We start from the raw sequence: 14278 nt of genomic DNA on the forward strand, positions 1-14278 counted from the left end.
TAATTGCAAAAGCGTCAACCTTTCCAAATATGTAAAAATCATGAAAATCGGTTGGCAAACAACAAAACTGTGAAATCTCCTCGGAAAAATGTTTGTAGCTCCCTTATCTCTGCTCTGATTGGCCTAAAACTTTGACATATTACCTTCCAGTGAAAGTGCTCTAACTAGCTCAGATTTTCTCTGATTGGCGTGAAATTTCGGTATGTAATTGCAAAAGCGTCAGCCTTTCCAAATATGTAAAAATCATGAAAATCGGTTGGCAAAAAACAAAACTGTGAAATCTCCTCGGAAAAATGTCTGTAAGTCCCTAATCTCTGCTCTGATTGGCCTAAAACTTTGACATATTACCTTCCAGTGAAAGTGCTCTAACTAGCTCAGATTTTCTCTGATTGGCGTGAAATTTCGGTATGTAATTGCAAAAGCGTCAACCTTTCCAAATATGTAAAAATCATGAAAATCGGTTGGCAAACAACAAAACTGTGAAATCTCCTCGGAAAAATGTTTGTAGCTCCCTTATCTCTGCTCTGATTGGCCTAAAACTTTGACATATTACCTTCCAGTGAAAGTGCTCTAACTAGCTCAGATTTTCTCTGATTGGCGTGAAATTTCGGTATGTAATTGCAAAAGCGTCAGCCTTTCCAAATATGTAAAAATCATGAAAATCGGTTGGCAAACAACAAAACTGTGAAATCTCCTCGGAAAAATGTTTGTAGCTCCCTTATCTCTGCTCTGATTGGCCTAAAACTTTGACATATTACCTTCCAGTGAAAGTGCTCTAACTAGCTCAGATTTTCTCTGATTGGCGTGAAATTTCGGTATGTAATTGCAAAAGCGTCAACCTTTCCAAATATGTAAAAATCATGAAAATCGGTTGGCAAACAACAAAACTGTGAAATCTCCTCGGAAAAATGTCTGTAAGTCCCTAATCTCTGCTCTGATTGGCCTAAAACTTTGACATATTACCTTCCAGTGAAAGTGCTCTAACTAGCTCAGATTTTCTCTGATTGGCGTGAAATTTCGGTATGTAATTGCAAAAGCGTCAACCTTTCCAAGTATGTAAAAATCATGAAAATCGGTTGGCAAACAACAAAACTGTGAAATCTCCTCGGAAAAATGTCTGTAAGTCCCTAATCTCTGCTCCGATTGGCCTAAAACTTTGACATATTACCTTCCAGTGAAAGTGCTCTAACTAGCTCAGATTTTCTGTGATTGGCGTGAAATTTCGGTATGTAATTGCAAAAGCGTCAACCTTTCCAAATATGTAAAAATCATGAAAATCGGTTGGCAAACAACAAAACTGTGAAATCTCCTCGGAAAAATGTCTGTAAGTCCCTTATCTCTGCTCTGATTGGCCTAAAACTTTGACATATTACCTTCCAGTGAAAGTGCTCTAACTAGCTCAGATTTTCTCTGATTGGCGTGAAATTTCGGTATGTAATTGCAAAAGCGTCAGCCTTTCCAAATATGTAAAAATCATGAAAATCGGTTGGCAAACAACAAAACTGTGAAATCTCCTCCGAAAAATGTTTGTAGCTCCCTTATCTCTGCTCTGATTGGCCTAAAACTTTGACATATTACCTTCCAGTGAAAGTGCTCTAACTAGCTCAGATTTTCTCTGATTGGCGTGAAATTTCGGTATGTAATTGCAAAAGCGTCAGCCTTTCCAAATATGTAAAAATCATGAAAATCGGTTGGCAAACAACAAAACTGTGAAATCTCCTAGGAAAAATGTTTGTAGCTCCCTTATCTCTGCTCTGATTGGCCTAAAACTTTGACATATTACCTTCCAGTGAAAGTGCTCTAACTAGCTCAGATTTTCTCTGATTGGCGTGAAATTTCGGTATGTAATTGCAAAAGCGTCAGCCTTTCCAAATATGTAAAAATCATGAAAATCGGTTGGCAAACAACAAAACTGTGAAATCTCCTAGGAAAAATGTTTGTAGCTCCCTTATCTCTGCTCTGATTGGCCTAAAACTTTGACATATTACCTTCCAGTGAAAGTGCTCTAACTAGCTCAGATTTTCTCTGATTGGCGTGAAATTTCGGTATGTAATTGCAAAAGCGTCAGCCTTTCCAAATATGTAAAAATCATGAAAATCGGTTGGCAAACAACAAAACTGTGAAATCTCCTCCGAAAAATGTTTGTAGCTCCCTTATCTCTGCTCTGATTGGCCTAAAACTTTGACATATTACCTTCCAGTGAAAGTGCTCTAACTAGCTCAGATTTTCTCTGATTGGCGTGAAATTTCGGTATGTAATTGCAAAAGCGTCAGCCTTTCCAAATATGTAAAAATCATGAAAATCGGTTGGCAAACAACAAAACTGTGAAATCTCCTAGGAAAAATGTTTGTAGCTCCCTTATCTCTGCTCTGATTGGCCTAAAACTTTGACATATTACCTTCCAGTGAAAGTGCTCTAACTAGCTCAGATTTTCTCTGATTGGCGTGAAATTTCGGTATGTAATTGCAAAAGCGTCAGCCTTTCCAAATATGTAAAAATCATGAAAATCGGTTGGCAAACAACAAAACTGTGAAATCTCCTCGGAAAAATGTCTGTAAGTCCCTAATCTCTGCTCTGATTGGCCTAAAACTTTGACATATTACCTTCCAGTGAAAGTGCTCTAACTAGCTCAGATTTTCTCTGATTGGCGTGAAATTTCGGTATGTAATTGCAAAAGCGTCAGCCTTTCCAAATATGTAAAAATCATGAAAATCGGTTGGCAAACAACAAAACTGTGAAATCTCCTCGGAAAAATGTTTGTAGCTCCCTTATCTCTGCTCTGATTGGCCTAAAACTTTGACATATTACCTTCCAGTGAAAGTGCTCTAACTAGCTCAGATTTTCTCTGATTGGCGTGAAATTTCGGTATGTAATTGCAAAAGCGTCAACCTTTCCAAATATGTAAAAATCATGAAAATCGGTTGGCAAACAACAAAACTGTGAAATCTCCTCGGAAAAATGTTTGTAGCTCCCTTATCTCTGCTCTGATTGGCCTAAAAGTTTGACATATTACCTTCCAGTGAAAGTGCTCTAACTAGCTCAGATTTTCTGTGATTGGAGTGAAATTTCGGTATGTAATTGCAAAAGCGTCAACCTTTCCAAATATGTAAAAATCATGAAAATCGGTTGGCAAACAACAAAACTGTGAAATCTCCTCGGAAAAATGTCTGTAAGTCCCTTATCTCTGCTCTGATTGGCCTAAAACTTTGACATATTACCTTCCAGTGAAAGTGCTCTAACTAGCTCAGATTTTCTGTGATTGGCGTGAAATTTCGGTATGTAATTGCAAAAGCGTCAACCTTTCCAAATATGTAAAAATCATGAAAATCGGTTGGCAAACAACAAAACTGTGAAATCTCCTCGGAAAAATGTTTGTAGCTCCCTTATCTCTGCTCTGATTGGCCTAAAACTTTGACATATTACCTTCCAGTGAAAGTGCTCTAACTAGCTCAGATTTTCTGTGATTGGCGTGAAATTTCGGTATGTAATTGCAAAAGCGTCAACCTTTCCAAATATGTAAAAATCATGAAAATCGGTTGGCAAACAACAAAACTGTGAAATCTCCTCGGAAAAATGTTTGTAGCTCCCTTATCTCTGCTCTGATTGGCCTAAAAGTTTGACATATTACCTTCCAGTGAAAGTGCTCTAACTAGCTCAGATTTTCTGTGATTGGCGTGAAATTTCGGTATGTAATTGCAAAAGCGTCAACCTTCCCAAATATGTAAAAATCATGAAAATCGGTTGGCAAACAACAAAACTGTGAAATCTCCTCGGAAAAATGTCTGTAAGTCCCTAATCTCTGCTCTGATTGGCCTAAAACTTTGACATATTACCTTCCAGTGAAAGTGCTCTAACTAGCTCAGATTTTCTGTGATTGGCGTGAAATTTCGGTATGTAATTGCAAAAGCGTCAACCTTTCCAAATATGTAAAAATCATGAAAATCGGTTGGCAAACAACAAAACTGTGAAATCTCCTCGGAAAAATGTCTGTAAGTCCCTTATCTCTGCTCTGATTGGCCTAAAACTTTGACATATTACCTTCCAGTGAAAGTGCTCTAACTAGCTCAGATTTTCTCTGATTGGCGTGAAATTTCGGTATGTAATTGCAAAAGCGTCAACCTTTCCAAATATGTAAAAATCATTAAAATCGGTTGGCAAACAACAAAACTGTGAAATCTCCTCGGAAAAATGTTTGTAGCTCCCTTATCTCTGCTCTGATTGGCCTAAAAGTTTGACATATTACCTTCCAGTGAAAGTGCTCTAACTAGCTCAGATTTTCTGTGATTGGCGTGAAATTTCGGTATGTAATTGCAAAAGCGTCAACCTTCCCAAATATGTAAAAATCATGAAAATCGGTTGGCAAACAACAAAACTGTGAAATCTCCTCGGAAAAATGGCTGTAAGTCCCATATCTCTGCTCTGATTGGCCTAAAACTTTGACATATTACCTTCCAGTGAAAGTGCTCTAACTAGCTCAGATTTTCTCTGATTGGCGTGAAATTTCGGTATGTAATTGCAAAAGCGTCAACCTTTCCAAATATGTAAAAATCATGAAAATCGGTTGGCAAACAACAAAACTGTGAAATCTCCTCGGAAAAATGTTTGTAGCTCCCTTATCTCTGCTCTGATTGGCCTAAAAGTTTGACATATTACCTTCCAGTGAAAGTGCTCTAACTAGCTCAGATTTTCTGTGATTGGAGTGAAATTTCGGTATGTAATTGCAAAAGCGTCAACCTTTCCAAATATGTAAAAATCATGAAAATCGGTTGGCAAACAACAAAACTGTGAAATCTCCTCGGAAAAATGTCTGTAAGTCCCTTATCTCTGCTCTGATTGGCCTAAAACTTTGACATATTACCTTCCAGTGAAAGTGCTCTAACTAGCTCAGATTTTCTCTGATTGGCGTGAAATTTCGGTATGTAATTGCAAAAGCGTCAACCTTTCCAAATATGTAAAAATCATGAAAATCGGTTGGCAAACAACAAAACTGTGAAATCTCCTCGGAAAAATGTTTGTAGCTCCCTTATCTCTGCTCTGATTGGCCTAAAAGTTTGACATATTACCTTCCAGTGAAAGTGCTCTAACTAGCTCAGATTTTCTGTGATTGGCGTGAAATTTCGGTATGTAATTGCAAAAGCGTCAACCTTCCCAAATATGTAAAAATCATGAAAATCGGTTGGCAAACAACAAAACTGTGAAATCTCCTCGGAAAAATGTCTGTAAGTCCCTAATCTCTGCTCTGATTGGCCTAAAACTTTGACATATTACCTTCCAGTGAAAGTGCTCTAACTAGCTCAGATTTTCTGTGATTGGCGTGAAATTTCGGTATGTAATTGCAAAAGCGTCAACCTTTCCAAATATGTAAAAATCATGAAAATCGGTTGGCAAACAACAAAACTGTGAAATCTCCTCGGAAAAATGTCTGTAAGTCCCTTATCTCTGCTCTGATTGGCCTAAAACTTTGACATATTACCTTCCAGTGAAAGTGCTCTAACTAGCTCAGATTTTCTCTGATTGGCGTGAAATTTCGGTATGTAATTGCAAAAGCGTCAACCTTTCCAAATATGTAAAAATCATGAAAATCGGTTGGCAAACAACAAAACTGTGAAATCTCCTCGGAAAAATGTTTGTAGCTCCCTTATCTCTGCTCTGATTGGCCTAAAAGTTTGACATATTACCTTCCAGTGAAAGTGCTCTAACTAGCTCAGATTTTCTGTGATTGGCGTGAAATTTCGGTATGTAATTGCAAAAGCGTCAACCTTCCCAAATATGTAAAAATCATGAAAATCGGTTGGCAAACAACAAAACTGTGAAATCTCCTCGGAAAAATGGCTGTAAGTCCCTTATCTCTGCTCTGATTGGCCTAAAACTTTGACATATTACCTTCCAGTGAAAGTGCTCTAACTAGCTCAGATTTTCTCTGATTGGCGTGAAATTTCGGTATGTAATTGCAAAAGCGTCAACCTTTCCAAATATGTAAAAATCATGAAAATCGGTTGGCAAACAACAAAACTGTGAAATCTCCTCGGAAAAATGTCTGTAAGTCCCTAATCTCTGCTCTGATTGGCCTAAAACTTTGACATATTACCTTCCAGTGAAAGTGCTCTAACTAGCTCAGATTTTCTCTGATTGGCGTGAAATTTCGGTATGTAATTGCAAAAGCGTCAACCTTTCCAAATATGTAAAAATCATGAAAATCGGTTGGCAAACAACAAAACTGTGAAATCTCCTCGGAAAAATGTCTGTAAGTCCCTAATCTCTGCTCTGATTGGCCTAAAACTTTGACATATTACCTTCCAGTGAAAGTGCTCTAACTAGCTCAGATTTTCTCTGATTGGCGTGAAATTTCGGTATGTAATTGCAAAAGCGTCAGCCTTTCCAAATATGTAAAAATCATGAAAATCGGTTGGCAAACAACAAAACTGTGAAATCTCCTCGGAAAAATGTCTGTAAGTCCCTAATCTCTGCTCTGATTGGCCTAAAACTTTGACATATTACCTTCCAGTGAAAGTGCTCTAACTAGCTCAGATTTTCTCTGATTGGCGTGAAATTTCGGTATGTAATTGCAAAAGCGTCAACCTTTCCAAATATGTAAAAATCATGAAAATCGGTTGGCAAACAACAAAACTGTGAAATCTCCTCGGAAAAATGTCTGTAAGTCCCTAATCTCTGCTCTGATTGGCCTAAAACTTTGACATATTACCTTCCAGTGAAAGTGCTCTAACTAGCTCAGATTTTCTCTGATTGGCGTGAAATTTCGGTATGTAATTACAAAAGCGTCAGCCTTTCCAAATATGTAAAAATCATGAAAATCGGTTGGCAAACAACAAAACTGTGAAATCTCCTCGGAAAAATGTCTGTAAGTCCCTTATCTCTGCTCTGATTGGCCTAAAACTTTGACATATTACCTTCCAGTGAAAGTGCTCTAACTAGCTCAGATTTTCTCTGATTGGCGTGAAATTTCGGTATGTAATTGCAAAAGCGTCAACCTTTCCAAATATGTAAAAATCATGAAAATCGGTTGGCAAACAACAAAACTGTGAAATCTCCTCGGAAAAATGTCTGTAAGTCCCTAATCTCTGCTCTGATTGGCCTAAAACTTTGACATATTACCTTCCAGTGAAAGTGCTCTAACTAGCTCAGATTTTCTCTGATTGGCGTGAAATTTCGGTATGTAATTGCAAAAGCGTCAACCTTTCCAAATATGTAAAAATCATGAAAATCGGTTGGCAAACAACAAAACTGTGAAATCTCCTCGGAAAAATGTCTGTAAGTCCCTAATCTCTGCTCTGATTGGCCTAAAACTTTGACATATTACCTTCCAGTGAAAGTGCTCTAACTAGCTCAGATTTTCTCTGATTGGCGTGAAATTTCGGTATGTAATTGCAAAAGCGTCAGCCCTTCCAAATATGTAAAAATCATGAAAATCGGTTGGCAAACAACAAAACTGTGAAATCTCCTAGGAAAAATGTTTGTAGCTCCCTTATCTCTGCTCTGATTGGCCTAAAAGTTTGACATATTACCTTCCAGTGAAAGTGCTCTAACTAGCTCAGATTTTCTCTGATTGGCGTGAAATATCGGTATGTAATTGCAAAAGCGTCAGCCTTTCCAAATATGTAAAAATCATGAAAATCGGTTGGCAAACAACAAAACTGTGAAATCTCCTCGGAAAAATGTCTGTAAGTCCCTAATCTCTGCTCTGATTGGCCTAAAACTTTGACATATTACCTTCCAGTGAAAGTGCTCTAACTAGCTCAGATTTTCTCTGATTGCCGTGAAATTTCGGTATGTAATTGCAAAAGCGTCAGCCCTTCCAAATATGTAAAAATCATGAAAATCGGTTGGCAAACAACAAAACTGTGAAATCTCCTCGGAAAAATGTCTGTAAGTCCCTAATCTCTGCTCTGATTGGCCTAAAACTTTGACATATTACCTTCCAGTGAAAGTGCTCTAACTAGCTCAGATTTTCTCTGATTGGCGTGAAATTTCGGTATGTAATTGCAAAAGCGTCAACCTTTCCAAATATGTAAAAATCATGAAAATCGGTTGGCAAACAACAAAACTGTGAAATCTCCTCGGAAAAATGTCTGTAAGTCCCTAATCTCTGCTCTGATTGGCCTAAAACTTTGACATATTACCTTCCAGTGAAAGTGCTCTAACTAGCTCAGATTTTCTCTGATTGGCGTGAAATTTCGGTATGTAATTGCAAAAGCGTCAGCCTTTCCAAATATGTAAAAATCATGAAAATCGGTTGGCAAACAACAAAACTGTGAAATCTCCTCGGAAAAATGTTTGTAGCTCCCTTATCTCTGCTCTGATTGGCCTAAAACTTTGACATATTACCTTCCAGTGAAAGTGCTCTAACTAGCTCAGATTTTCTCTGATTGGCGTGAAATTTCGGTATGTAATTGCAAAAGCGTCAGCCTTTCCAAATATGTAAAAATCATGAAAATCGGTTGGCAAACAACAAAACTGTGAAATCTCCTCGGAAAAATGTTTGTAGCTCCCTTATCTCTGCTCTGATTGGCCTAAAACTTTGACATATTACCTTCCAGTGAAAGTGCTCTAACTAGCTCAGATTTTCTGTGATTGGCGTGAAATTTCGGTATGTAATTGCAAAAGCGTCAACCTTTCCAAATATGTAAAAATCATGAAAATCGGTTGGCAAACAACAAAACTGTGAAATCTCCTCGGAAAAATGTCTGTAAGTCCCTAATCTCTGCTCTGATTGGCCTAAAACTTTGACATATTACCTTCCAGTGAAAGTGCTCTAACTAGCTCAGATTTTCTCTGATTGGCGTGAAATTTCGGTATGTAATTGCAAAAGCGTCAGCCTTTCCAAATATGTAAAAATCATGAAAATCGGTTGGCAAACAACAAAACTGTGAAATCTCCTCGGAAAAATGTCTGTAAGTCCCTAATCTCTGCTCTGATTGGCCTAAAACTTTGACATATTACCTTCCAGTGAAAGTGCTCTAACTAGCTCAGATTTTCTCTGATTGGCGTGAAATTTCGGTATGTAATTGCAAAAGCGTCAACCTTTCCAAATATGTAAAAATCATGAAAATCGGTTGGCAAACAACAAAACTGTGAAATCTCCTCGGAAAAATGTCTGTAAGTCCCTAATCTCTGCTCTGATTGGCCTAAAACTTTGACATATTACCTTCCAGTGAAAGTGCTCTAACTAGCTCAGATTTTCTGTGATTGGCGTGAAATTTCGGTATGTAATTGCAAAAGCGTCAACCTTTCCAAATATGTAAAAATCATGAAAATCGGTTGGCAAACAACAAAACTGTGAAATCTCCTCGGAAAAATGTCTGTAAGTCCCTAATCTCTGCTCTGATTGGCCTAAAACTTTGACATATTACCTTCCAGTGAAAGTGCTCTAACTAGCTCAGATTTTCTCTGATTGGCGTGAAATTTCGGTATGTAATTGCAAAAGCGTCAACCTTTCCAAATATGTAAAAATCATGAAAATCGGTTGGCAAACAACAAAACTGTGAAATCTCCTCGGAAAAATGTCTGTAAGTCCCTAATCTCTGCTCTGATTGGCCTAAAACTTTGACATATTACCTTCCAGTGAAAGTGCTCTAACTAGCTCAGATTTTCTCTGATTGGCGTGAAATTTCGGTATGTAATTGCAAAAGCGTCAGCCCTTCTAAATATGCAAAAATCATGCAACAAAACTGTCAAATCTGGCGTAAGGATATTGTAACTCCCGCAATTTTTGCTGTGATTGGCAATTTTGTCTAAAATCATGTGAACCGGTTGTAAAACAACAACACTGGCGTCATTCTTTCAGTAGAATAATAATAGCTGTGAAACTTTCACACATTAATCCCTACTAATACATATTATAAATGTGAATGTAAGTTTGTTTGTTACGCTTTCACGCCAAAACTACTTAACCGATTATTATGAAACTTTGTACACATGTTATTGGGGGTGTTAGAAGTAACATAGGATACTTCTTATTAAAAAAAAGGTCTCGAGATATAGGTCAAAACGTGGACCCGGGTAACCTTCGGATGTGTATGTACAATATGGGTATCAAATGGAAGCTGTTGGTGAATGCTGTAGTTCAGAGTATTTTTCATGCCGCTCCGTGACTAGGGTCTCGAGATAGAGACCAAAACGTGGACCCTAGAATGTGTTTGTACAATATGGATATCAACTGGAAGCTGTTGGTGAATGCTTTAGTACAGAGTATTTTTCATGCCGCTCCGTGACTGGGGCCTCGAGATAGAGACCAAAACGTGGACCCTAGAATGTGTTTGTACAATATGGATATCAACTGGAAGCTGTTGGTGAATGCTTTAGTACAGAGTATTTTTCATGCCGCTCCGTGACTGGGGCCTCGAGATAGAGACCAAAACGTGGACCCTAGAATGTGTTTGTACAATATGGATATCAACTGGAAGCTGTTGGTGAATGCTTTAGTACAGAGTATTTTTCATGCCGCTCCGTGACTGGGGCCTCGAGATATAGGTCAAAACGTGGACCCTAGAATGTGTTTGTACAATATGGATATCAAATTGAAGCTGTTGGTGAATGCTGTAGTTCAGAGTATTTTTCATGCCGCTCCGTGACTAGGGTCTCGAGATAGAGACCAAAACGTGGACCCTAGAATGTGTTTGTACAATATGAATATCAAATTGAAGCTGTTGGTGAATGCTTTAGTAAAGAGTATTTTTCATGCCGCTCCGTGACTGGGGTCTCGATATATAGGTCAAAACGTGGACACGGGTAACCTTTGGTTGTGTATGTACAATATGGGTATCAAATGGAAGCTGTTGGTGAATGCTGTAGTTCAGAGTATTTTTCATGCCGCTCTGTGACTAAGGTCTCGAGATAGAGACCAAAACGTGGACCCTAGAATGTGTTCGTACAATATGGATATCAAATTGAAGCTGTTGGTGAATGCTTTAGTACAGAGTATTTTTCATGCCGCTCCGTGACTGGGGTCTCGATATATAGGTCAAAACGTGGACACGGGTAACCTTTGGTTGTGTATGTACAATATGGGTATCAAATGAAAGCTGTTGATAAGTGCTTTAATACGGGGTAATTTTCATGCCTATTGATGACTAGGGTCTCGAAATATATGCCAAAACGTGGACCCGCCGTGTCTTTGCACCGAATTAAACCAAACTTACACACATTGTTAAGTAGGTATTGAAGATGGTTTAAGTATAGTTTGGATACATATTGGTAGATAGAGTCTCGAGATATAGGTCAAAACGTGGACCCGGGTAACCTGTGGTTGTGTATGTACAATATGGGTATCAAATGAAAGCTGTTGATAAGTGCTTTAATACGGGGTAATATTCATACCTATTGATGACTAGGGTCTCGAAATATATGCCAAAACGTGGACCCGCCGTGTCTTTGCCCAGCGAAGCGGGCCGGGTTTGCTAGTACATAAAATATAAATATGCAAAAGTCATCCGAATCGGTCCGCCAACTATTTAAGTGGTCGACACTCGCAGTGATCTTTCGATACCAAATCACTAAGGAGGGGAAGATAAAGCAAGGAGTTCCGCAAGGTGGTGTCCTCTTACCCTTGCTCTTGTACTTGTATATATCGAAGCTCCCCCAGCCACCAGAGGGGGTACCTCTGGTCTCCTACGCTGAAGATTGCGCGATAATGGCGTCAGTCAAGGACATTGTTAGCCTATGCGCCAAAGTGAACTATTACCTCACCAATCTTTATCTCTTTTTCACTGCGAGGAATCTACAACTTTCCTCCACTAAGCCCATGACAACCCTCTTTACCACCTGGACAAAGGGGGTCAAACTGCAACTCAAGGTCAAAGTCGAGGACACACCGTATAATTTTGGTAGCAACCTTCGACAGTTTGCTCTCCTTCACTGCGCACACATCCGCAATTGTCTCTATAGTAAAAAATCGCAACAAGGTCCTCAAATCACTTGCCGGCAGCAAATGGGACAAAGACAAAGAAATGTTACTATCGACATTTAAGGCAATTGGCCGGCCGGTTCTGAACTACGCTGCGCCTTTCTGGTCACCTGGAACTCGTGACACACAGTGGATAAAGCTTCAGGCTTACCAAAACACTGCTATACGGACAGCGAGGGGTTGCTTTCTGATGTCCCCGCTTCAACACCTTCACAACGAGGCACAGATGCTGCCAATGAAGGAGCACAACAAACTGCTCAGCAAACAGTTTCTGCTAGGGCGCTACCGCAGGTTTCACCCATGCAGACAGCTGCTTGAACGGGGCCGCCTCTCAGGCACGTCGGAAGACACCTCTTCAATTACGCCGACGGGATCCAGGACAAAACACACAGACAACTACTGGGCCGGACAGTGTTTAGACAGACGATAAACGACATTCATCGGGAGACCCTCACCACCTTCGTAAGCGCCCGACCCGGTAATGGCGTAATTGGTGTGCAACCACCACCTACAGCATATGAAGAACTCCAGCTACCCCGAGAGACCAGCGTAACCTTGGCACGCCTACGTTCTGGAAATTGAGCAGGTTAAACTCCTACCTATCCAGAATCGACCCCGACATACCAAACATATGTCCAGCATGTGAAAGCACCCCGCATGACACAACCACCTTTTCACATGCCCCATCAAACCCACTCATCTAACACCCCTCTCCCTCTGGACCGAACCGTTAGACGAAGACGACCGGTTATTTACATTGCTGATAGGCTTTGTTTTGCTGCTACAAACACACCAACCCGAGGTTCTTTAATAAACATTTCATATTGTCAATTGCATGCATATGCAGATATGTATATAAACATGAAAGTAAACCGAGTTTATTATGCGTTAACATTTTCTTTATTTGTTTAAAAAAAAATCGCCTGTTCGGTCTAATTAACTATATTATATACAGCTATATTATAATAGCTATATTATATACGTATAGATATATGTAGTATTATATTACTATACATTCACTAGTTACTAAAAATCTTGAAATCGCAAGACTTTAACGTTAATTATTCCTACACTAGCCCGAACAACCGCGGCAACCACAATGTACGCACTCCACAATACGTCCTTCTTCCAGCTTAGATTTTGGTACGCGACAAATACAATTCGTACCAAAGTTTGTATCTCGTGTTTGAATACAACGCAAACAACACAAATTTTCATAACCAGATTTTTTCCATTTTGCAATCAAATTCGCATCGGCAATTTTCTCTTTTAGACAATAGTCGTACAATTCACGGCTAATAGCTTTGCGCCGATAGAACAAATCGTAAATGTAGCGAGACTTCTGGTGGTGTATTTTGAAGATTGGCCAAAGTGACTCGGTGATACGTTTGCCTTCATGTGGCTCAGTTTCAGCTGAAAATACAGAAAGCTTCAATACATACAATGCATTTCAACTATGGCACAATAGAGGATTGTAAAACATACCCTCACGCATTTTTTGCTCCAATTCCTCAAGCGTCGGTTCAATCAATTCCCATCCGTCCGGTGGTGGCTTGCGACTTCTACGTACTTTTGGCATATTTGTAATTTACAATAAAAAAATGTAATTGCAAAATATTTAGTTTTAAAGTCTGCCTGTAATATTTAACTCTAAATAAAAATTATATTTGATGCAAAGCAATTAATAGCGTTAAGAAATCGAAACAGCTGTTTAGCAACCATATTAAAGTTGCCACATAGAATAGTTTATTTTATTGCCTACGTATTTACAAGTCGTCTACACTAGTGATGCAAACTAATATGACAGTACCCTAAGCCAGAGCTTTTTGGTTTTCAACAACTGTTAAGCATTCACAATTAATGTGCCATTCACGGTGTGCTAGTTGCATAACTTGTTATCAAGCAGCAACTTATTATCAATTTCGCTTACTTGCCAAATACAATAAGGCGCACAAGCGGCATAAGTAAATATCAAAAAATCCAAGAATTATTGGTTATGGCGTATATTCTCATTGCTGCCACATAACATAATGTCTGTTCTTTCAAGTTAAAATCTTTTGTTTCAAGTAAAATGTGTAGGTTTAAAAACGAAAATGCAGTTGTTTTATATGTTGAGCATTAATACATTTAAGTGTATAAAGTCATTTTATCTAGAGGCAACAGTTCTCTGGCGATAATGCGACAACTGTCAGCACAACAATTGCTCACATATGTTGAGAGCGTGCATATTTTTAACATTTAACAGATGCCACCTGTGGCTTGCCTTCGTCAAAGTATTTATGCTAGAAGGCAGTAAAAACTGGCAAACGCAAGAAATTATTTATATATGCACACTGCACTTTATTTTTATTACTTTAA

At 38.8% G+C, this 14278-nt stretch overlaps 1 protein-coding gene across 1 annotated transcript; it reads right to left on the reverse strand.

Moving 5' to 3' along the window:
* Window positions 1–12825: 12825 nt before the first annotated feature.
* On the reverse strand, window positions 12826–13624 carry LOC129237866 (protein BUD31 homolog). The gene is made up of 2 exons (XM_054872831.1): window positions 13406–13624; window positions 12826–13333 (listed from the first exon to the last, which is right to left on the reverse strand). The coding sequence occupies exons 1-2, from the start codon at window positions 13497–13499 to the stop codon at window positions 12993–12995; spliced, it is 435 nt and encodes a 144-aa protein (XP_054728806.1). The 5' UTR covers window positions 13500–13624; the 3' UTR covers window positions 12826–12992.
* Window positions 13625–14278: the final 654 nt, after the last annotated feature.

This window comes from Anastrepha obliqua, chromosome 2, assembly GCF_027943255.1.
Source record: "Anastrepha obliqua isolate idAnaObli1 chromosome 2, idAnaObli1_1.0, whole genome shotgun sequence".
Classification (NCBI taxonomy): domain Eukaryota; kingdom Metazoa; phylum Arthropoda; class Insecta; order Diptera; family Tephritidae; genus Anastrepha; species Anastrepha obliqua.

Excerpts from the sequence above, each read along its gene's own strand:
- LOC129237866 (XM_054872831.1), bottom strand. The coding sequence starts at position 13,499 with ATGCCAAAAGTACGTAGAAGTCGCAAGCCACCACCGGACGGATGGGAA. Across the intron at positions 13,334-13,405 it reads GGAGCAAAAAATGCGTGAGG|CTGAAACTGAGCCACATGAA; the intron begins GTATGTTTTACA and ends CTGTATTTTCAG.